We start from the raw sequence: 23,376 nt of genomic DNA, 5'->3' as shown, positions 1-23,376 counted from the left end.
AATGAACGAATTACAATCCATTGTATATACCCACACTTTTTCTTTCTTTTCTTCCTTTTCTTTCAGCATTGTTAGAACTTTCTCTATGGTGAGTGTTCTTTTTCCCTCCCAGTTTTAGTGAGATATAACTGACATATAGCACTGTATAAGTTTCAAGTGTACAGCATAATGATTTGATGTAATTATGAGATTACCACAAAATTTAATTAACTTTAGTTATCATCTCATATAAATACAAAATTTTTTTCCTTGTGATGAGAACTCTTAGAACTCTCTCTTAACAGTTTTCATATTAAAATGCAGCAATGTGATATTCACATTTACAGCTGCTAAGAGATTGAATATACAGACAATGGACCATACATAAAAAAAGAACACTGACCCACAAGCTGCAAGAACTTGCCAAGGAAATCAACCCTCTTGTCAATAATAAACAGTCCAGCCAGGAAGGCAGTCTTTTATAAGTCAGACTTGTAGAAGATAGAGTGATCGCTTTGGTAACAATAAAGGAAGCTTAATAATCGCTTCTGTAACAATAGGCTCCAAATGTCTAAGGCTTAATTAATAACTGACAACTTCCCTAATTTTTTGCCCCACTTCCATGTTAAGGCCAACCAAAGAAAGTCAAATATGTACTCTACCAATAACGGTGCTCTTGATTAGTCTGCCAACAGATTTACCACACCAATATTCTCCAATCAGGGCACATGTGGTGCTTCTCTTTTTCTAAAGCTTTCTCACTCCTCTGCCTGCCTTTGTGTCTCTGCCAAAAGGCAAGTAACAGTGGCTGACCCTTTGGCTATCGAAACTGAATAAATACCCTTTCCTTTCCTCATGTGGCTGTTCTTTGTTTCATTCCATAGTGCACAGAAACAGCTTCTTGAATGGAAAACAAATAACCAACAATCAAGTCCATAAAAGTATAGGACATCATTTGAGTACAAGTTCCATAGATTAACTGACCAGGGACCACTTCATCATCCATGACCAAACTTCCAGAATGCAGCTATTCACTCTGATACTTAGTGGTGATCACATTCTCTTCTAGCTCACATGGGTGAAGTGAGGGTTAAGAGTCCTGAGGGAAGTATAGGTGGACGCTTAGAAGGGAGTCTGGGGTACTTTTCAGAGCCAGGACTATGGGGAATGAACTTTATCCTGAAGCCATGTCATTAATTTTGTCTTCTTCCTAGGGGTGGAGGTTCTATCTATTCCCTGGGGTCATTATGAGCTGAGTTGGGTCTCCCAAGATATCTGTTCTGCAACTAGAGATATAAACCTGGGACATGAGCTCATCAATTTTGTAAGAAGCAGAAGAACATCTTGGATGATTAGTTCTACAAATTTTTATTTGGAGCCATGGAGTTGGAGGAGAGTCTGTGAGGGGATTTCTCAGGTCACCACTTGCTCACACATTGCATTGCTCTGAGGACTAAATCTTTGCATATTGCTTAGGTTTAACCCTTTTCTGTTGAGATTTATAGGTCAGAGTGAAAGATGAACTGTGGGGAAAGGAATAGAGGTGGTAGGTGCTGAAGCAAGTGAGGGAAGACCTGACAGATAAGGGATTGAAAGTGACCGAGAAATGTGAAGTTATCACTTCAGGCTTCAGATTATAGTGTCAGGCTGGACACAGAGATACTTCCTTGCTGTCAAGTGACAAATGTTATCAGCATCAGAGACCAAAATATGATAATCCTAGATTTCTTGGTGAAAATTTTTATCATCAATCATCTGTTCTCCAGCCTCTGAACTGAGACAAAGTGGGCAGACAGATCTATTGTGCCTCTGCCACACATGTGTCTGCGTCACTGCAGTGTTCCTGCCTGTGCTGATCATGGAATCTACCTACCCGAGCTGGACACTGGCTCCCTTGTCTGGCTGTGCTTAGGTGCTTAGTCATCTCCCACTCTTTGTGACCCCATGGACTGTAGCCTGCCTGGCTTCTCTGTCCATAGGAGTTCTCCAGGCAAGAATACTGGAGTGGGCTACCATACCCTCATCCAGGAGATCTTCCTGACCCAGGGTTCAAACCCAGGTCTCCTGCATTGCAGGCAAATTCTTTATCGTGCGAGCCACCAGGGGCTGGCATGTTTGTGTAATTCACTATGTCCTGGGATTTCTCTCCCCACTGTCACAATTTTCTGTGTCTAGAAATATAACAAAAACAAAATCTCCTTCCTACTCTGAAAACCTCTCCAAAAAGTTATAAGAGAAAGAAAACAGATTTATTTTTGAATAAACATTAAATCAGAATGTGACATGCATTAAAGGTGATCTGCTAAGTGAATACAAAGACAGAAGGAATGTCACTCTTCTCTACATCCAGGCAAGGATTATGTTCTGCTCTCAGGATAAACAATAACCAGTTCTCAAATAAGAGACTTGACAGCCCCATTTGGCACACAGAGTTCATTCTAGATTCACCTGGTAATTGGAGTGACTGTGTTGGTTAAATGGCTTTATTCAAAGGAAAGTAAACTTCTCTCATTCTACGACAAGAGAGAATTCTGCAACTTGGAGCAAGGTGCCTGCTAAAGTTATAGAGTCCTGCATTCCTACCGAGCTGGGGAAGTAGGGGCTCTAACTTCCTGGATGATTGCAATGAAAAGATATGGATTACAAGTTTTTTTAAATTAATTTATTTATTTTAATTGGAGGCTCAAGTTTTTGAGAAAGACACTACTGGGTCTGAAAGCTGGCTGGAAGGTTATTTCACTTTTAAAATGTTTGTCTACATTTCAGAGTCAAATAACTTACAACTTTCTCTAAAGTAAATGCTCTAAGAAAATGGGAGAAGGGAAAATTAAAGCCTTATATTTTTAATAGTATTTATTCTTACATCAGTTATACACTTTTCCTCCTCCTACTCTCTATTGAAAACTCCAATACTCTTAAATCTATATCCACTTTTCTTAAACCTATAGCTATTTACCTAAAACCGCTTCTCTCTCTCCCTTTGCATTATTTAGGCCCCTTTCTCTGGGGGTGTACTAACTAGTTTTCAAGAGAAATAAGGATCAAATCTTGTTTGGTAACCACTGAGGACAAATGAGAGGAAAAGGAATTCATTGCAGAGGGAAAGGACAGGGATAAGACAGAGGACTGGGCACTGTCCTCTGGAAGAAACAGGAGACAGTTTACGTGTATGATGGAGATGCCAGGTAAGTTGTTTTGTTTTGATGTTTACTCATTTATTTTTCCCTCAGGGTCAATGCCATGGACATCTGGAACCACACCTCACTATCAGACTTTATCCTTTTGGGTCTGTTCAGCTACTCACCATATAACTTTTTCCTATTTTCCCTTGTCCTTCTGGCCTCTGCTACAGCCCTGGCGGGCAACATCCTCTTCCTCCTGCTCACCCAGGCTGACAGGCGCCTGCACACGCCTATGTACTTTTTTCTCAGCCAGCTCTCCATCATGGACCTGACCATAATGGGCACAGTGCTGCCCAAGATGGCAGCCAACTTCCTCTCGGGGAGTAAGTTCATCTCTCGGGGTGGCTGTGCCACTCAGGTCTTCTTAGTGGTCATGGTAGGAGGAGCCGAGTGCTTCCTCCTGGCAGTCATGGCCTATGACAGGTATGTGGCTGTTTGTCACCCGCTGCAGTACCCTGTGCTCATGAACTGGAAGGCCTGCTGCCTGATGGCCTTGGCATCCTGGATGGGTGGAGTGGCTGACAGTGTGATTGATGTAGGGATGGTCTTCAGCTTCCCCTACTGTGGCTCTCTCCGGGTAGACCACTTCTTCTGTGAGGTGCCCGCTGTGCTGCGCCTCTCTTGTGCAGACACATCCCTCTTTGAGGACCTCATCTATGCTTGCTGCGTGATCATGCTGCTGCTTCCCCTGGGGGTCATTGTGGCTTCCTATGCCCGGATCCTCATGACTGTAATTAACATGACTTCCACTGAGGGGAAACAGAAGGCTCTGGCCACTTGCTCCTCCCACCTGGCTGTGGTGGGTCTTTACTATGGGGGAGCCATATTTAGCTACATGCAGAGAGCCTCTGCTAGGTCACCAGCGGGAGACCGAGCCACCTCCATCTTCTACACCATCCTCACCCCAATGCTCAACCCACTCATTTACAGCCTGAGGAACAAGGAGGTAATGAGGGCCTTGAAGAAGATGTGGAAGATGCAGGGGAGATAGAGAGTGTAGACGGTGCCCACCCTTCTGGGGCTTCCTCTCTTGTTCTTCTCCTTCCTCTATCCACTCAGATTCTTTTGTGGCTCGTTTTCCTCCTCTGAACAAATTGAACTCTCTGCCTGGCTGGGGTGAAGCTATGAGCTGAGCAATCTGAAAGGACTGAATGGAAGATGTCAAGGAAACAGATAGTAGTAATTAGTTTCACAATGAATCTTTCCTCCATGAGCACCTCTATTTTCATCTTATGAAGATCTATAGATATATATTACTTACCATTTCCCCAGAATTGCTAGGGACAGTCTTTCTTCTGAACTCATGTTAAAAGTGAGGAAGGAGAACCAACTCAGAGCTCATTGCTCACTGAAATGTGATGCAAAGGTCAGAGGTAGAGTCTGACTTGTAGGAACTGTGTGACTTTGGACAAGGTTACTCCATTCTATGGGCTTCACATTATCATCTGCACCAATAAAGTAAGTCCAACATGTTTCTTTTGTTATTAAACAATGGAAAGAGACTCGTGCCTTCTTGAAATTGTACATTAACTATAAGAGTTAGTGTGTAAAGACTAGAACTTCCTCATAGTCTTCCTCTAAGAATAACACCATGAAAGGTAAAGAGATTACAAGTGTGTCTTTCCATTTGAGGGGTGGGAGCAGGTTGATTCTTTATCATCAACACCAAATTTATGATCTCAGAGAGGTAGCAATTAGTAATTCTGAAGCAGGACCTTAGTTCCCTGCCCAGGAATTGAACCTAAGTAGTCTAGATGAAAACCAGAAATCCTAGATACTCATCCACCGGGGTAGAGAGGCTAGAAGCAAAGTTGCTCTGGATCTTGCCCCATTTGAAAGCAACAACATTTCACAGAGGTAAAAACTGTAAAAACAAGTACAAAGTGTATTATTATTTGCACAACACACGTGGGGGAGCACAGAGAGAAGCAGTTTACATAGTTAAGACAGAGGCAAGGCAGAAATACATACCTGGAGAGAAAGGGTATGGGCATCTTCCCTAGTGAGGAGGAGCACAGTAAAGAGGTGACTAATCATTTACCTAGGAGCAATTCTTCTGGGTCTTTGTTCTCCTCTGGCCAAATATCTCACTTCTTTTTTCCACATCTGAACTTCCTTAGGGCCCTCCCTGATATTCATGTGCATCTTTTTGCTAAGCTGGATTCCAGTGCAAAGGAGTATGACAACACATATTATGGGATGATGCCTCCTTCCTTCGGAGTCTTTTTGCACATGTGTAGTTGAGGAGACTTCCTTGACCTCAGGAATGAGAGATGTGGTCCTCTTATCTCTTTACTCCAGCACAGTTCAGGTCCTGCCATTAACTTTGTGCTTGGAGTGTCTAAGAAAAATAAAATTCCAGTTTGACAAACTCTCGCAGCTCAACTCCTGGGCCCATCTATCTCCTAACTCAGTTGGGAAAAAAATGAGGTGTGAGGATAAAACCCTGGCAGAAACTGGCTTCTATCAGGTTTTTGGTTCAAGAGCTCTGGAGGGATTTGGGAAATAATCTCTTGAGTCATGTCTTCTACAAATATCTCCCTGAACACACTGGACCTAAAATCTGTTTTCAATCATACTGCTTCCAAGAGACTTGCACGCATATCCTTACAGCCTGTGGAGTTTTGGCAACCAAGTGGGTGGAATGCACACACAGTGGTGAAGGAAAGAGCATAGCTCAGCCCTGGGAGAGTTTAGGGTCTGGCTACTGATACAAAATGTTCTAGGCAGAAGGGATGACTGAGCAAAGGCTGAGGACAGTGTTCTAGAGCAAAGCAAGCCAGGGATAGGCTGAGGGAAAGCTGGCTAGAAAACAGGGCCCACATCTCATAAGGTTTGATAGGCTATGTGAAGAGAGAGAATTTTGAGTAAGGAGGAGTTATGATCTGCCCCCTCCGTTAGAAAAAAGAGAATCAACCTGGCTCTCTGTATGATTCACTCAAAACTCCTATAGTAATTCAAGTGAGAAATGATGACACTGGAATCACAATGGGAAAAAATGCAGACTGTAGCAGAAGTGAGCAGGTTCTGGGTACTTTCTTTTCATCTTTTTAAAAAAATTGAAGTATGGTTAATTTAAGATGTTGTGTTAGTTTCATGTATACAGCAACGTGACTCAGAAAAGTATATCTATCTATCTATATCTATATATATATATACTTTCTTTTTCAGACAATTTTCCATTATAGGTTGTTACAGCATATAACATATGCTGAGTTGAGTATAGTTGAGTATAGTTAGTCTTGGTACATTTTGAAGGTCAAGCCAAGAGAACTTTCTAGCTTACAGTAGAACTGTCAGAATGGCCTGATGTGATTTCTGTCTTTGTGGAAGAGAACTGATGATCAGAACAGTAGGAGTGGTATGAATTTTGGTGCTTCCCTTTCCCCATTTTATTTCCTTCTTCTTTTCAAGTAGAAGTCAGAACCCTATTATCTCTTTATCTTTGATTTTTTGCAATTTGAATATGATATACTTAAAATAAAATTTAGAGGTTTTTTTTGTTTTGGAAAGAATTTTTCATATTTCATTTTTTTTAGCAATATAAATGGCATTAGCACATTATATTAGTTTCAGGTGTACAACATAGTGATCTGATATTTGTGTTTATTGCAAAATAATCACCACAATAATCATAGCTAACATAGGATACCATGTAATTACAAAAAATTTTCCCCCTGATAAGAACTTTGAGATCTACTCTCTTAACAACTTTCAAATATGCAATATGGTATAATATAATTGACTATAGTCAATGTTAACTATGCTGTACCTTACATCCCAAGACATATTTATTTAATAGTTGAAAGGCTGTACATTTTGACCCTCTTCATCCATTTTTCCAGCACTTCAGCTTTCACCTCTGGAAACCACCAATCCATACACTGTATCTATGAATTTGATTTTGCTGTTTTTTAGATTTCACATATAAATGAGATAATAAAGTATTTGTCATTCACCATCTGACTCATTTCATTTATCATAATGTCCTCAAGGTCCATCCATGTTCTCATACATTGCAAGATTTTCTCTTTTTTATAGCAGAATAACATTCAATTGTGTGTGTGTGTGTGTGTGTACACATTTCACATTTTCTTCATCCATTTAACCAATAATGAGCTACTAGGTTGTTTTCACATCTTGGCCGTCACAAGTAATGTTGCAATGAGCAGGGGGGCTAGATATCTTTTTGAGTTAGTGTTTTCATTTTCTCTGGATAAATACCTAAATGTAGAATTGTTGGATCATAAAGTCGCTCTACTTTAAATATTTTGAGGAATCTCCATACCGTTTTTCATAGTGGCTATATCAATCTACATTTCCACTTAACAGTGCACAAGTGTTCCCTTTTCTCTACATCCTTGCCAACACTTCTTTTTTCTTTTTTAACAGCCATATCAACAGGTGTGAGTTGATTTTGATTTGCATTTCCCTGATGATTAGTGATATTAAGAATGTGCTGGTTGCCATCTCTGTTATCTTCTTTGGAATAATATCTCTTCATATCTTTTCGCCTATATTTTAAATGGTCTGTTAAGGTGTTATTATTATTGAGTTGTGTGAATTCCTTATATAATTTGGATATTAATCCTTCATCCAGTATGTGATTTTCAGATATTCTTCCCCTTCAGCAGGTTGTCCTTTCATTTTGTTGATAATTTCTTTCATTTTTTTTAATACTTTAAATTTACAAGTATTGAATTAATTTTTTAATTTCTTTTTCATTTATTTTTATTACTTGGAGGCTAATTACTTTACAATATTGTAGAGGTTTTTGCCATACATTGACATGAATCAGCCATGGATTTACAAGTGCTCCCCATCCCGATCCCTCCTCCAGCCTCCCTCCCCATCCCATCCCTCTGGGTCTTCCCAGTGCACCAGCCCTGAGCACTTGTCTCATGCATCCAACCTGGGCTGGTGATCAGTTTCAACCTTGATAGTACACTTGTTTCAATGCTATTCTCTCAGAACATCCCACCCTCGCCTTCTCCCACAGAGTCCCAAAGTCTATTCTGTAAATCTGTGTCTCTTTTTCTGTTTTGCATATAAGGTTATTGTTACCATCTTTTAAAATTCCATATATATGCATTAGTATACTGTATTGGTCTTTATCTTTCTGACTTACTTCACTCTGTATAAAGGGCTCCAGTTTCATCCATCTCATTAGAACTGATTCAAATGAATTCTTTTTAATGACTGAATAATATTCCATTGGGTATATGTACCATAGTTTCCTTATCCATTTGTCTGCTGATGGGCATCTAGGTTGCTTCCATGTCCTGGCAATTATAAACAGTGCTGCAACGAACATTGGGGTGCATGTATCTCTTTCAGATCTGGTTTCCTCGGTATGTATGCCCAGGAGTGGGATTGCTGGGTCATATGGCAGTTCTATTTCCAGTTTTTTAAGAAATCTCCACACTGTTCTCCATAGTGGCTGTACTAGTTTGCATTCCCACCAACAGTGTAAGAGGGTTCCCTTTTCTCCACACCCTCTCCAGCATTTATTGCTTGTAGACTTTTGGATAGCAGCCATCCTGACTGGCGTGTAATGGTACCTCATTGTGGTTTTGATTTGCATTTCTCTGATAATGAGTGATGTTGAGCATCTTTTCATGTGTTTGTTAGCCATCTGTATGTCTTCTTTGGAGAAATGTCTGTTTAGTTCTTTGGGCCATTTTTTGATTGGGCCATTTATTTTTCTGGGATTGAGCTGCAGGAGCTGCTTGCATATTTTTGAGATTAATCCTTTGCCTGTTGCTTCATTTGCTATTATTTTCTCCCAATCTGAGGGCTGTCTTTTCACCTTGCTTATAGTTTCCTTTGTTGTGCAAAAACTTTTAAGTTTCATTAGGTCCCATTTGTTTATTTTTGCTTTTATTTCCAATATTCTGGGAGGTGGGTCATAGAGGATCCTGCTATGAGTTATGTCGGAGAGGGTTTTGCCTATGTTCTCCTCTAGGATTTTTATAGTTTTTGATCTTACATTTAGATCTTCAATTCATTTTGAGTTTATTTTTGTGTATGGTGTTAGAAAGTGTTCTATTTTCATTCTTTTACAAGTGGTTGACCAGTTTTCCCAGCACCACTTGTTAAAGAGGTTGTCTTTTTTCCATTGTATATCCTTGCCTCCTTTGTCAAAGATAAGGTGTCCATAGGTACATGGGTTTATCTCTGGGATTTCTATTCTGTTCCATTGATCTATATTTCTGTCTTTGTGCCAGTACCATACTGTCTTGATGACTGTGGCTTTGTAGTAGAGCCTGTTCCTTGAAGATCCTAAACAGCTCATTCAAAGTCATCCCCGTCTGTTTTCCAACACTGTTTATTTCAAATTGTAGGGGGACACCTTTAGGAACTTTCTTTACATCAAATTGATCCCATTTTGTCAAGAATGAAGGCACAGCAGTACAAGTTGATTATGGTTTCTTAGTTACTGGGCACTGCTCTACTCCTGGATTATCAATGGATACAGTCAAAATTCCTCCATTTGTGGTAGAAGTTCTCTATTGACGAGTACTCTTTGCTATTACATCGTCTAGCAGTTGTTCTGAATTCAACTGGGCCTGAACCTTCAGGCCTCTTCTGAAAAGAAAAGCTCCCCGACGAGTGTCTTTCTGATGACTTAATTCATTTCCACTCCTGGTAAAACCAGCTGGAATGTAATTTTTTCTATTTATCTGGGTAGGTCTCCTGAGAGCTGCAACTGGTTATCCCCGCACATCATTTAGTCTCAGAAGGTTTACCTTCCTTTTTAATGTTGGAAAATATTGTTCTATATTCTTGTCATTTAGAGGTGGTCGATTCATAGGACTAATTCATTTTCGAATTCCAGTTGCTTTCCTAGATGCAAGGCCAGTGATAACTCCATAAGGACATCTCTTCCCAGGCATCACTCTTCTTCTATGGCTCAGACTATTCTTACCAAAACCAGAATTCTGTTGAACAGCCCATCTTACTCTCATTCTGAATTGCCTGGCACCACTTTGCTGAAGTCTTCTATTTAATCTCAGGAAATTCTGCTTCTCCTTCCTTTCGATTCAATTTGATGGTATCATCCTAAGACATATCAATTCGGTTCAGGTTTTCATTGCTGCAGGCTTTTGGTGGCGCTATGGCTCCTATTTACTGGGTACTAAACCGCTTCATGGGAGAAGGCAATGGAACCCCACTTCACTATTCTTGCCTGGAAAATCCCATGGGCAGAGGAGCCTGGTGGGCTGCATGCAGTCCATGGGGTCGCTAAGAGTCGGACACGACTGACTGACTTCCCTTTCACTTTTCACTTTCATGCATTGGAGAAAGAAAGGGCAACCCACTCCAGTGTTCTTGCCTGGAGAATCCCAGTGACGGGGGGGCCTGGTGGGCAGCCGTCTCTGGGGTCGCACAGAGTCAGACACGACTGAAGCAACATAGCAGCAGCAGCAGCAGCACACGGCTTCATGGCTGGAAACTTAGAGCTGGAACAGTCAGAGAAGCCCGGAGGCTGAGGCCTGCCACCACCCACTCATTCAAGCAGACTATCGGCACTGTGGGAGCACGCACGCATGCTGACAGAGTCCTCACCCCAAGACCGTCTGCCGATGGCGGGGGAGGTGGTGCTGCTCAGAGGTTTTAAATTACGGATTCAATCTTACTACCAAGGAGTCTGTTCAAATTTCCTATTTCTTCATGTTTTCATCTTGGTTATGTCGTATGTTCCTTAGGATTTATTCATTTCTTCTAGGTTGTCAAATTAGTTGGTATTTAAATGTTTATAGCAGTCTTGTAAGATCCTTTATATTTTTGTAATGTCATTTTGGAGAAGGCAATGGCAACCCACTTCAGTACTCTTACCTGGGAAATCTCATGGACGGAGGAGCCTGGTAGGCTGCAGTCCATGGGGTCGCAAAGAGTCGGACACGACTGAGCGACTGAACTGATCTGAACAGATATTGGCAATTTGACCTCTGGTTCCTCTGCCTTTTCTAAGTCCAGCTTCAGTTCAGTTAAGTTCAACTCAGTCACTCAGTTGTGTCTGACTCTTTGCAACCCTATGAACCACAGCACGCCAGGCCTCCCTGTCCATCACCAACTCCTGGAGTCCACCCAAACCCACGTCAATCGAATGGGTGATGCCATCCAACCATCTCATCCTCTGTCGTCCCATTCTCCTCCTGCCCTCAATCTTTCCCAGCATCAGGGTCTTTTTCAATGAGTCAGCTCTTCACATCAGGTGGCCAAAGTACTGGAGTTTCAGCGTCAACATCAGTCCTTCCAGTGAACACCCAGGACTGATCTCCTTTAGGATGGACTGGTTGGATCTCCTTCTAGTCCAAGGGACTCTCAAGAGTCTTCTCCAACACCACGGTTCAAAAGCATCAATACTTCTGCACTCAGCTTTCTTTATAGTCCAACTCTCATATCCATAACATGACCACTGGAAAAACCATAGCCTTGACTAGGTGGACTTTTGTTAGCAAAGTAATGTCTCTGCTTTTTAATATGCTGTCTAGGTTGGTCATAACTTTCCTTCCATGGAGCAAACATCTTTTAATTTCATGGCTGCAATCACCATCCACAGTGATTTTGAAGCCCAGGAAAATAAAGTCAGCCACTGTCTCCACTATTTCCCCACCTATTTGCCATGAAGTGATGGGACTGGATGCCATGATGTTAGTTTTCTGAATGTTGAGCTTTAAGCCAAACTTTTCACTCTCCTCTTTCACTTTCATCAAGAGGCTCTTTATTCTTCTTCACTTTCTGCCATAAAGGTGGTATCATCTGCATATCTGAGGTTATTGATATTTCTCCCAGCAATCTTGATTCCAGATTGTGCTTACTCCAGTCCAGCGTTTCTCATGATGTACTCTGCATAGAAGTTAAATAAGCAGGGTGACAATATACAACCTTGACATACTCCTTTTCCTATTTGGAACCAGGATGTTGTTCCCTGTCCAGTTCTAACTGTTGCTTCCTGACCTGCATACAGATTTCTCAAGAGGCAGGTGAGGTGGTCTGGTATTCCCATCTCTTTCAGAATTTTCCACAGTTTATTGTGATCCACATAGTCAAAGGCTTTGGCATAGTCAATAAAGCAGAACTAGATGTTTTTCTGGAACTCTCTTGCTCTTTTGATGATCCAGCGGATGTTGGCAATTTGCTCTCTGGTTCCTCTGCCTTTTCTAAAACCAGCTTGAACATCTGGAAGTTGACGGTTCATGTATTGCTGAAGCCAGGCTTGGAGAATTTTGAGCATTACTTTACTGGCGTGTGAGACGAGTGCAAATGTGCAGTAGTTTGAACACTCTTTGGCATTGCCTTTCTTTGGGATTAGAATGAAAACTGACCTTTTCCAGTCTTATGGCCACCACTGAGTTTTCTAGATTTGCTGGCATACTAAGTGCAGCATTTTCACAGCATGATCTTTCAGGATTTGAAATAGCTCAACTGGAATTCCATCACATCCACTAGCTTTGTTTGTAGTGATGCTTTCTAAGGCCCACTTGACTTCCATGATGTCTAGCTTTAAGTGAGTGATCACACCATCATGATTATCTGGGTCATGAAGATCTTTTTTGTACAATTCTGTGTATTCTTGCCAGCTCTTCTTAATATTTTCTGTTTCTGTTAGATCCCTGCCATTTCCATCCATTATTGAACCCATATTTGCATAAAATGTTCACTTGGTATCTCTAATATTCTTGAAGAGATCTCTAGTCTTTCCCATTCTGTTGTTTTCCTCTATTTCTTTGCATTGATTGCTGAGAAGGCTTTCTTATCTCTCCTTGCTATTCTTTGGAACTCTGCATTCAAATGGGAATATCTTTCCTTTCTTCCTTTGCTTTTTGCTTCCCTTCTTTTCACAGCTATTTGTAAGGCCTCCTCAAACAGCCATTTTGTTTTTTTGCATTTCTTTTTCTTGGGGATGGTCTTGATTCCTGTCTCCTGTACAATGTCAAGAACCTCCATCCTTAGTTCATCAGGCACTCTGTCTATCAGATCTAGTCCCTTAAATCTATTTCTCAGTTTCACTGTATAGTCATAAGGGATTTGATTTAGGTCATACCTGAATGGTCTAGTGTTTTTTTCCACTTTCTTCAATTTCATCCTGAATTTGACAATAAGGAGTTCATGATCCGAGCCACAGTCAGTTCCCAATCTTGTTTTCGCTGACTGTATAGAGCTTCTCCATCTTTGGCTGCAAAGAATATAATCAATGTGATTTCAGTGTCAACCATCTGGAGATGTCTATGTGTAGAGTCTTCTCTTGTGTTGTTGGAAGAGGGTGTTTGCTGTGACCAGTGCAAAATAAAAATTCGAGCTTGAACATCTGGAAATTCTCGGTTCACATACTGTTGAAGCCTGGCTTGGAGAATTTTGAGCATTACTTTGCTAGCATGTGAGATGAGTGCAATTGTGTGGTAGTTTGAACATTCTTTGCCATTGCCTTTCTTAAGGATTGGAATGAAAACTGACCTTTTCCAGTCCTGTGGCTACTGCTGAGCTTTCCAAATTTGCTGGCATATTGAGTGCAGCACTTTCACAGTATCATCTTTTAGGATTTGAAAAAGCTCAACTGGAATTCCATCACCTCCACTAGCTTTGTTCTCAGTGATGCTGCCTAAGGCCCACTTGACTTTGCATTCCAGTCTGGGTTAAGTTTTTTCAATTTAATTCATTTTTTTTTGTAAAACTGGTTCATAGTGTCAGTGGTCTTTTCTATATCTATATTGTTTATTTCTGCTTTGATTGTCATCTTTTCTTCTCTGTTGTATTTTGGCTCCTTTGTTCTTTTTACTTCCTTGAGTTGTAAAGTGTGATTGTTTATTTGAGATTTTTATCTGGTTTCTTTTAATGTTGGTGTTTATTGCTACGAACTTTCCTCTTAGAATTCATTTTGTTGTATCCCATGAATTTCAGTGTATTGAATGTCCCCTTTTAATTTTTGTCTCAAGATATTTTTAATGCTTATTTTTATTTGTTCTTTGATTCATTGGTTGTTCAGTAGCATTTTGTTCAAGACCACAAATCTGTGAGGTTTTTGTTTTGTTATGTTTTTCAGTTTTCTTATTGTAACAAATTTTGAGTTTCATACCATTGTGATTGGAAAGGTACCTAATATGATTTCATCTTGTTAACTTTAAGACTTTTTTTGTGGCTTAATGTATGATCTATCCTGAGCAATATTCTAGGGGCATTTGAGAAGAATATGCATATTGTTACTTTTTGCATAAATTCTTCTGAATTCATTTAGTCCACCTGATCTAAGGTTTTATTTAAAGCTCATATTTCCATGTTGATTTTCTGTCTGAATGATCTATCCATTTCTGTAAGTGGGATATGAAAGTCCGTTACTATTGTGTGGCTTTCTATTTCTCCCTTTAGATCTATAATATTTGGTTTATGTGTTTAGATGCTCCTACTTTCTAGGTATAAATATTTTCAAATGTTATGTTCTCTTGTTAGAAACCCCTTTTCCATTTTGTAATGGCCTTCTTTGTCTCTTAATATAGTCTTCATTTTAAAGGGTATTTGTCCAATGTAAGTAGCTACATAGCTTCTTTATTTGTTTTGGCTTGCATAGACTATCCTTTTCCATCACTTGAATTTCAGTCTGTGTGCCCTTACTTCAGAAGTTAGTCTCTTATAAGCAGCATATTAATGAGTCTTTTCTTATAGTATTCATCCTTATTTACCTTAAGTGTTTTTTATTGTAGTTCTTTGCATACCTTTTTTTTTTAGCAACTCCTCTAGGTATTGAACTATACACATAGCTTTTCAAAATCTACCTCTATTAACATTTTATCCATAGGAGTCAATTAGAAAATTTATTTCCCTTTATGTCCCTTTATCCAATGCATTTTTAATTTTCTAAAGTATTTCCTATATTTATTGAGAACCACATTAGACAAAGTAATATTTTTCTTCATGTTTCAAACATAATTTACAAAATTAAAACATTTCTCATATTTTTGTTTTTTATTTTTTCCAAGAATCCTTACTTTATCATTTGTATTCTGTTTAGAAAAATTCTTTAAGTCATTTTTTTAGAGTAGATTTCCTTCCAACAGATTCTCTTAGTTTTCTTAAATTATTTCATTTCCTTTTCTTTACTAAAACATATTTTCATAAGATATCAAATGACAATTCTTTTCTTTTAGGACTTAAATATTGTTGTGTCTCTTCCTCTGTCCATTACTGTTTCCTATAAGAAATCTGCAGTCAAAAGATTTGTTCCACTGTATGTAATATGTCCTTTCTCACTCCTTACTTTAATTTTCATTTTGTTTAATTTTCAGAAGTCTGGCTATGATGTCATTTCTTGGATTGCTTTGGGTTTATCTTGTTAGAGGTTTTTGCAAATTCTTAAAGCTCTTGGTTATTCATTTATTTCTTTGCCACATGTTGTGAGTTTTCAGCCATTATTTCCTTTGCATACTTTTTCAGCTCCACTCTCTTTCATCTACTTTCTGGAACTTTGATCACTTGATTGCTAGATCTTTCATTATAGTGCAGACATGTCCTGAGGCTCTGTTCCTCTTTTCTAAGTCAATCTTCTTTATATTGTTCACATTAGGTACTTCTTCTTATATTATCTTCAAATTCACTGATTCTTTTCTTTGTCTCCTCCTTTTTGTTCTTTAGTACAACCACTGGGTTTTAAATTTCAGATATTTTAATTTGAGTTCTAACATTTTTCATTTGTTTTTCATTTTGTCTTCTATTTCTTTGTTGAGATCTTTTTTTCATTTGTCTTGAATGTATTTTCATTGCCTATGGAGGCATTTTTATAATAATTGCTTTAAGATCTTTCATGCATTTTGACATATTTATCATTTCAATTTTTGGCATCTGTTGTCTTTTCATTTAGTTCGAGTTTTTCCTGGATTTTTGATATCATGAATGATATTTGATCATAACTTGGACATTTGGGGTATTATAAGGCTGTGGTTTTTCAGGCTTTAATTTTTGTAGGTCTCCTCTAAGAGTGTTCCACTTGATAAAAGGGGGGTTACTACTTCATTAGTGACAGGTGGATATGGAAATACAGTTTCTCCACTTAGCCTCTACTATCACCTAGGTGTTGTGGGAGTAAATTATGTAGGTCTTTTTAATCAACACCTGTAATTACAATTAATTGTATATAAGTATGAGATGAATATTTTTGTTACTGCTAATTTTCTCTTCTCATGCCTTCATGATGTTAATATAATTTCACCAGGTTTCTCATGATTATTGTTTTTCAGGTATATCTTTCTCTATTCTTTCACTTTCTTATATATTCTTTAGTTGTAAAGTGAGTTGCTTATAAAAAGTACTGTATCATAGGCTCTTTTTATTTTTTAAACCTCTGGCTAAATATTCATTTCCATTGAAATGTTTAGTTCATTTATATTTATTGTAGTCATTGCTCTGGTTGAATTTAAATCTAACATTTTTCTCCTTGTTTTCCACTTCTATCATCTGCTATTCATTTTTGGATGAATCAAAATTGGCATTGCATTTTTTCCCCTCACCTTTTAGGTATACCACTTTCTTTCATTTTTAGTTTTAAGTGGCTGTTGTAATATTTACAATATGCATTTCCACACTTTACTGTCTGATTTAATGATGTACCAATTCAGGTATAATATAACAAATTTATAATTTTCTCTATCAAGACACTGGCTAACCCATGATTGAGAGCACTCTGTTTTCTGGCTCCATCCCTTCTGCCAATTAGCAGGAAATTTAACATTGCTGCAATACTATTTCTGAGCTTTGGTTCATAGTCCAAATTTATGAATATAGAGACCATTCATATTCTTGCCTGGAGAATTCCATGCTGGTAGGTGACAATCCAGGAAGATCTTTCTTTCTTCTGTTAGTTATTTCTCTGTCTACTATTTGCCTTAGAGGGGAAGATAATACGATACTCCCAAATATTCCACTTTTCTGTAATGATTATTTTGAGTGAAAGGAACTTGAAACACAGTGAAGGTAGGAAGAAGCCTTCTCTGAACTCCTATTGTGGGTCTATAGACATATCCTCCAAAACAAGTGTAGTTGTCATTAATCCCTTCCCCAGGAGTTTTAGCACAAATGAAAAATTGACTCTCATCATGGTAAAAGAGACTAGAAGTGACACCACATCCAGATAAACTTTGTCAGAAACTATCTATATCTCCTGTCTATCCTTCTAAGTTCCATTTATCTTTCCTAAAAATCATGTATTTTCCCTTAATTGGCCTATATCCCCTCTCCCCTTTTGCAATTAAGATAGTGTTTAAGCCTGAATGCTAAGTCATCTCAGAGTTATGCACTTTCCTGGGTTATCTCCTATGTTTATACATTAGTTATGCATACATGTATGCTTAGTCATGTCCAACTCTTTGTGACCCCATGGACTGTAGCTCTCCAGGCTCCTCTGTCCATGGAATTCTCAGGCAAGAATATTGGAGTGGGTTGCCATGCCCTCCTCCAGGAGATCTTCCCAACCCTGGGACTGAACCCATGCCTCTTCTACATTAGCAGGCAGGTTCTTTACCACTGCAGCACCTGGGAAGATCTGCATATATTCGTGGTAATAATTTTTTTTTCTTGTCTGTTTCTTTTTTTCTTGGTCTTTTGTTACAAAAGTCAGTGAAGAACTCAGAAAGGTAGAGTGCCTGCCGTAGAGTCTCTGCCAAAATGCAAGTGATCAGGACTGATTTCCTTGCTGTACCAAACTCTGAATAAGTAGCTTTTACTTTTCTCATTTGGCTGGTCCTCATTTAAATCCACCATGTTCAATAATTATTTGTTGAATGAACAACCAATAATTAAGTAGAAAAATTATAGGATGTCAGTTGAATACAAGATTTGCAGAACAAACTAAGCTCTACTTCTCATCATTCATGATTAAATTCTCAGAATGGAGCTAGACATTTGCTCTGATATTCTTTGGTGATCACATTCTCTCCCAGCCCCTATGGGTGATGTGAGGGTAAAGAACCCCGAGGGAAGCATAGCTGAATGTGTCAAGGGATGTCTCATGTGTGCCTCCTTCCTTTGTTTAGGTGGGACTCTGGGGTATTTTTCAGATCCAGGGTTATGGGGAATAAATTTTGTCCTATAGCCATTTCAGTCATTTTGGCTTCTTCCTTGAAGTAGAGTTTCTGTCCATCCCCTGGGGTCATTATGTACTGAATTGGGTCTCCCAAGATATCTGCTCTCCAACTGAAGGTATAAACCTGGGATATGAGCTCATCAATTCTGTAAGAGGCAGAAGAATATCTTGGATGGTTAATTGTAAAATTTTTAGTCAAAGCTGTGGAGTTGGAGGAGACTATGTGTAAGTCTTTCTCGGATGACAACTTGCTCATGCATTGTTCTGAGGACTAGATCTTTGCATGCTTCTTAGGTCTGACCCATCTCTGCTACACTCCACTGGGTGGAGAAGAAGGTGAACTCTGGTGATCTGAATGGGTTTGGTACATGCTGAAGGGGGTTGAGGGAAGACCAAACAGATGAGGGACTAAAGGTGACTGGGAAGGGGAAGAAGTGGATCTGACTTCAGACTTCAGTCTATAGACTGTCAGGCTGGATACAAAGATACCTCCTTGTTGCCAAAGTCAGAGACTTGAAAGATGGTATTCTTAATTTTCTTGAGCAAAATTGCTATCATTGCTTACTCTTCTCCAGTCTCTGGACTCAGTTCCAAAGTAGGATGACAGACCTGTTGTGTCATTGCCTCAAGTGTGCCCCCACCAGGCTGGCATCCTTGGCTATGCTTCATTCCTGCTCGTGCTGATCAGGACTCTACCTCCTTGAGCTATTCTCTCACTCTCTTGGCTGGTATATCTCTGTAACTCACTATGTCGTAGGATTTCCTTGTCTCCTGCCATGATCTCCTGATTCTAGACATTTATCTCATCTCTGCTAAGATGAAAATGGCATTGTGCAGGCACATTGACCTATGCCAGTGTGTAAACCTGTATTTCATTAGGATTACCTGGGGATCTTTCAAAAAATCATATGATGAGACCCTATCCAGACCCAGTACCCACAATCCCTGTGGTGGAACCAAGATGTGCACATTTTTGAAAACATTCTCTTTAATGTCTTAGAGACAGACATAAGCATGACCCCAGTCATGACCACCGGACTCTAGGAATCTCAGTCTTCCTATCTTTTCTATTCATAATTATCTTCCTAATGGAAACTGTTTCGATAGTCTTTGCCTCTCTTTGACATTCTTTCCAGTTTTTATTAGAGGGAATGCTTGAATTGCAGTTGTGACATCAAACAAGACAGAAGCAGCACACTCCAGATATGTACCCCTGGAGACCCACCACTTGTGGTGTGGGCACTGACTATTTCTCCCTTGGTAAATTCAGGGAGTGTCACTGACTCTTAGAATAGTTATTGGTTCTAACCGGTTTAGAGTCAACGGAGTTTAGGTACTAAGGAGACTGATGGACAACTGGCAGACAGTCATGTCCAAGTCCCTGCCCTCAAATACCCCATGGTTCAAGTAATGGAGTAGGGTGAAGGGCTGCCATACTTCCAGAGGCATTTCTGAAGTTCTCACGTGTATTTGACATGGCACTGTTGTGTCACAACTCTTGCAGTGCCTGCTGTGTTGGGAAAATATAATTAAAAGCCAAGTTAGTCTCTCCCCCACTCTTAAAACCTAGCCACAAAGGTAGAAGAGAAAGAAAACAGTTTGGTTTTTTAAAAAATTATTTATTTTGTTTTTGGCTGTGCTGGATCTTTGTTGCTGCTCAGGCTTTGTTGTAGCTGCAGCGAGTGGGGGAAAAATCTCTCATTGAGGTGCTCAGACTTCTTACAGCAGTGGCTTCTTTGGTTGTGGAGCATGGTCTCTAGGGCATGTGGGATTCAGTAGTTGTGGTTCCCAGGCTCTAGAGCACAGGCTCAATAGTTGTGGCACAAGGACTTAGTTGCTCCACAATATGCGGGATCTTCCCAGGCTAGGGATGGAAGATTCTTTACCACTGAGCCATCAGGGAAGCCCAGAAAGCAGTTTTATTTTTGAATAAACATTAAAGCAGAATTTGATGTGTGTTACAGGTGATCAGCTGCTGCTGCTACTGCTAAGTCACTTCAGTCGTGTCTGACTCTGTGCAACCCCATAGACAGCAGCCCACCAGGCTCCCCTGTCCCTGGGATTCTCCAGGCAAGAACACTGGAGTGGGTTGCCATTTCCTTCTCCAATGCATGAAAGTAAAAAATGAAAGTGAAGTCGTTCAGTCATGTATGACTCTTAGCAACCTCATGGACTGCAGCCTACCAGGCTCCTCCATCCATGGGATTTTCCAGGCAAGAGTACTGGAGTGGGGTGCCATTGCCTTCTAGCTAAGAGGTTGCAAAGACAGAGGAATAAGTAACCCTTTGTACAGCCAGGCAGTGACTACTTGTTACTCGCATGCTCTCAAGATAAACAACAATAGTCCTCAAGGAAGAGGAACTGACAGCACCATTTGTCATGTGGAGTTCATTCTAGATTCATCTGGTAATTGGTGTGACTCTCTGTGTTTGTTACTTGTCTTCATCCAAAGGAAATGCCAACTTCTCACATATTATGACAAGAGATAGTTCTGCAGCTTGGAGCAAGGTACCTGCTGAAGTTAGGGTCCTGCCTGCCTGCAGAGCCTGGGAGGTAAGGACTCTATCTTTTTTTGACAACTATGTTTCCAAGAAATGGGTTCTAGGTTTCTGGGAAAACATTCTTATTTTACTCTTAAAATGTTTACATACATTTCAGAGAGATGAGGAGATTACAAGTATACATTTTCTAAGTAATTGCTAAGTAAAGTGAGGATAGGAATCTATCCCTTTATTTTCAATTTATAAATATAAATTATATTTACAGCTGTTACCCCTTTCCCACATCCTTCTCTCTTTCTCTCTATCCCCAATACTCACTTCTCCAAATCAGAGAAGAAGAAATTTTCTTCCACCTGTCTAGTTTCTGGCTGGTCTAGGAACTAAATTGACATGAGACGGATTCACAGGAGAAAATCAAATAAAGGTTTAAGAACATACATACCTGAGAGAGACTCAGGAAACCTGAGTAACTCACCAAAAGGGCTAAAACCCTCATTTAAAATACCATCTTCAACTTTCAAGACAAAATAGGATGTTGAGGGTAGTAGTTTGGGACTTCAAATGGGAGGAAGACAATGGACATGGGGATGAAAACCCAAAATTTGGTAAATAAATGTTTGCTGGGCCTTGCTGGGACAGAGCAGACTCTGCCCACAGTTTCCCCCACACATACACTCTAAATCCATGTTCTTTGCAGATCTCTCTGATGATAGATCTATTCTGGGACAAGTCTTTTATTGAAATTCTTTTAGGCACTTAGGGGGAGGGTTGAAGCTTATTCTTTAGTCTTTTAGATCTTGATTGTTATCAGCTTGAAATAATCCAAAAGCCAAAGTGACATTTTGGGGTGACAAATTTTATTCCCCTATATCTTCTTAAATCTATACTCTCCTTCCCTAAATCTCTAAGTATTCACTTGCTAATTAAAAGTCCTTCTCTGTCTCCCTTGCATTCTCTGACCTTCTCCCTCTGGGGGCCTGCTCCCTAGTCTTTCAAGAGAAATAAACTCAAATCCTGAGAACAGTGGAGAGGAAATGGATTTTCACTCTAGGAGGAAAGGATGGGGCTAAGACAGAGGGCTGAGCACTGTCCTTTAAAAGAAACCAGAGGAGGTTATTTTCCTTGTACAATGGAGATGCCAGGTTAGTCATTTTGTTCTTATATTTGCTCATTTATTTTTTTCTTAGGCTCAAGCCCATGGATGTATGGAACCATACTTCCCTGTCAGATTTCATCCTTTTGGGTCTGTTCAGCTACTCACCATCTGACTTCTTCCTTTTTTCCCTTGTTCTTCTGACCTCTGCTGCTTCTTTGACTGGCAACCTCCTCTTCCTTCTGATCATACAAGCTGACAGGCACCTACACACTCCCATGTACTTTTTTCTTAGTCAGGTCTCCATCATGGACCTGACCATGATGGGCACAGTGGTGCCCAAGATGGCAGCCAACTTCCTCTCGGGAAATAAGTTCATCTCTCGGGGTGGCTGTGCCACTCAGGTCTTCTTAGTGGTCATGGTAGGAAGTGCTGAGTGCTTCCTCCTGGCAGTGATGGCCTATGACAGGTATGTGGCTGTTTGTTATCCTCTGCGGTACCCTGTGCTCATGAACTGGAAGGCCTGCTGCCTGATGGCCTTTGCATCCTGGATGGTTGGAGTGACTGACAGTGTAATTTATGTGGGCATGGTCTTCAGCTTCCCCTACTGTGGCTCTCTCCAAGTGGACCACTTCTTCTGTGAGGTCCCCACCCTGTTGCGGCTCTCCTGTGCAGACACCTCACTTTTTCAGGACCTCATCTATGCTTGCTGTGTAGTCATGATGCTCCTGCCCCTGGGGGTCATTGTGGCTTCCTATGCCCGGATCCTCACGGCTGTGATTAACATGCCCTCCACTGAGGGGAAACAGAAGGCTCTGACTACTTGCTCCTCGCACCTGGCTGTGGTGGGTCTTTACTATGGGGGTGGCCTATTTAACTACATGCAGAAAGCTTCTGCTAGGACGGCAGCAGAAGACAGAGCCATCTCCACCTTCTACACCATTGTTGCTCCAATGCTCAACCCACTCATTTACAGCCTGAGGAACAGGGAGGTAATAAGGGCCTTCAAGAAGGTCCTGGGGACACGGAGAGTGTAGACATGCCCGCTCTTCTGAGGCTTCCTCTCTTGTTCTGCTCCTTCTCCTGCAAGCTCAGATTCTCTTGTGGCACATCCCCCTCTGTACTCATCAGCCCCTTCAGGCTGGTTGGGGTGAGTCTACGAGCTGAGTAATCTGAAAGCATTTGGATGGAAGATGTCGAGGAAACATGGTAGTTATCAGTTTCACAATGAGTCTTTCCTCCATGAACACTCCTATTTCCATGCAGTGAAGGCTCATGAATACATTTTTACCTTTTCTCCAGAATTGCCAGAGACAGTCTTTCTTCTGATCTGCATGCTAAAAGTGAGCAAGGAGTGAGAACCGATTTAGAACTCACTGTCCACTGAAATATGGTACATAGGTCAGAGGTAGAGTCTGACAGGTAGGAGCTGTGCAACCTGGACAATGTTATTTCTTTCTCTGGGTTTCACTTTATCATCTGTACCGTCATAGCTACCAGTAAAGTCCAATGTTTTCTGGCACTAACTACTAGTTACTTATTATAATA

General features: G+C 40.2%; 2 protein-coding genes and 1 pseudogene across 2 annotated transcripts; 2 read left to right on the top strand and 1 right to left on the bottom strand.

The window, feature by feature from the left end:
• Window positions 1-3,219: 3,219 nt before the first annotated feature.
• LOC136157378 (olfactory receptor 2M3-like) lies at window positions 3,220-4,152 on the top strand. The gene has a single exon (XM_065919290.1). The coding sequence runs from the start codon at window positions 3,220-3,222 to the stop codon at window positions 4,150-4,152; it is 933 nt and encodes a 310-aa protein (XP_065775362.1).
• An 858-nt stretch (window positions 4,153-5,010) lies between these two features.
• LOC136157367 (UAP56-interacting factor pseudogene) lies at window positions 5,011-10,313 on the bottom strand (annotated as a pseudogene).
• An 11,823-nt stretch (window positions 10,314-22,136) lies between these two features.
• On the top strand, window positions 22,137-22,865 carry LOC136157356 (olfactory receptor 2M3-like). The gene has a single exon (XM_065919278.1). It carries the CDS (start codon window positions 22,137-22,139, stop codon window positions 22,863-22,865), a length of 729 nt encoding a protein of 242 aa, XP_065775350.1.
• Window positions 22,866-23,376: the final 511 nt, after the last annotated feature.

This window comes from Muntiacus reevesi, chromosome 1, assembly GCF_963930625.1.
Source record: "Muntiacus reevesi chromosome 1, mMunRee1.1, whole genome shotgun sequence".
Taxonomy (NCBI): Eukaryota; Metazoa; Chordata; class Mammalia; order Artiodactyla; family Cervidae; genus Muntiacus; species Muntiacus reevesi.
This window is presented reverse-complemented; position numbering and strand designations above follow the sequence as displayed.

Bases quoted from the DNA above. Each gene is read 5' to 3' on its own strand.
- LOC136157378 (XM_065919290.1), top strand. From the start codon at position 3,220: ATGGACATCTGGAACCACACCTCACTATCAGACTTTATCCTTTTGGGT.
- LOC136157356 (XM_065919278.1), top strand. From the start codon at position 22,137: ATGGACCTGACCATGATGGGCACAGTGGTGCCCAAGATGGCAGCCAAC.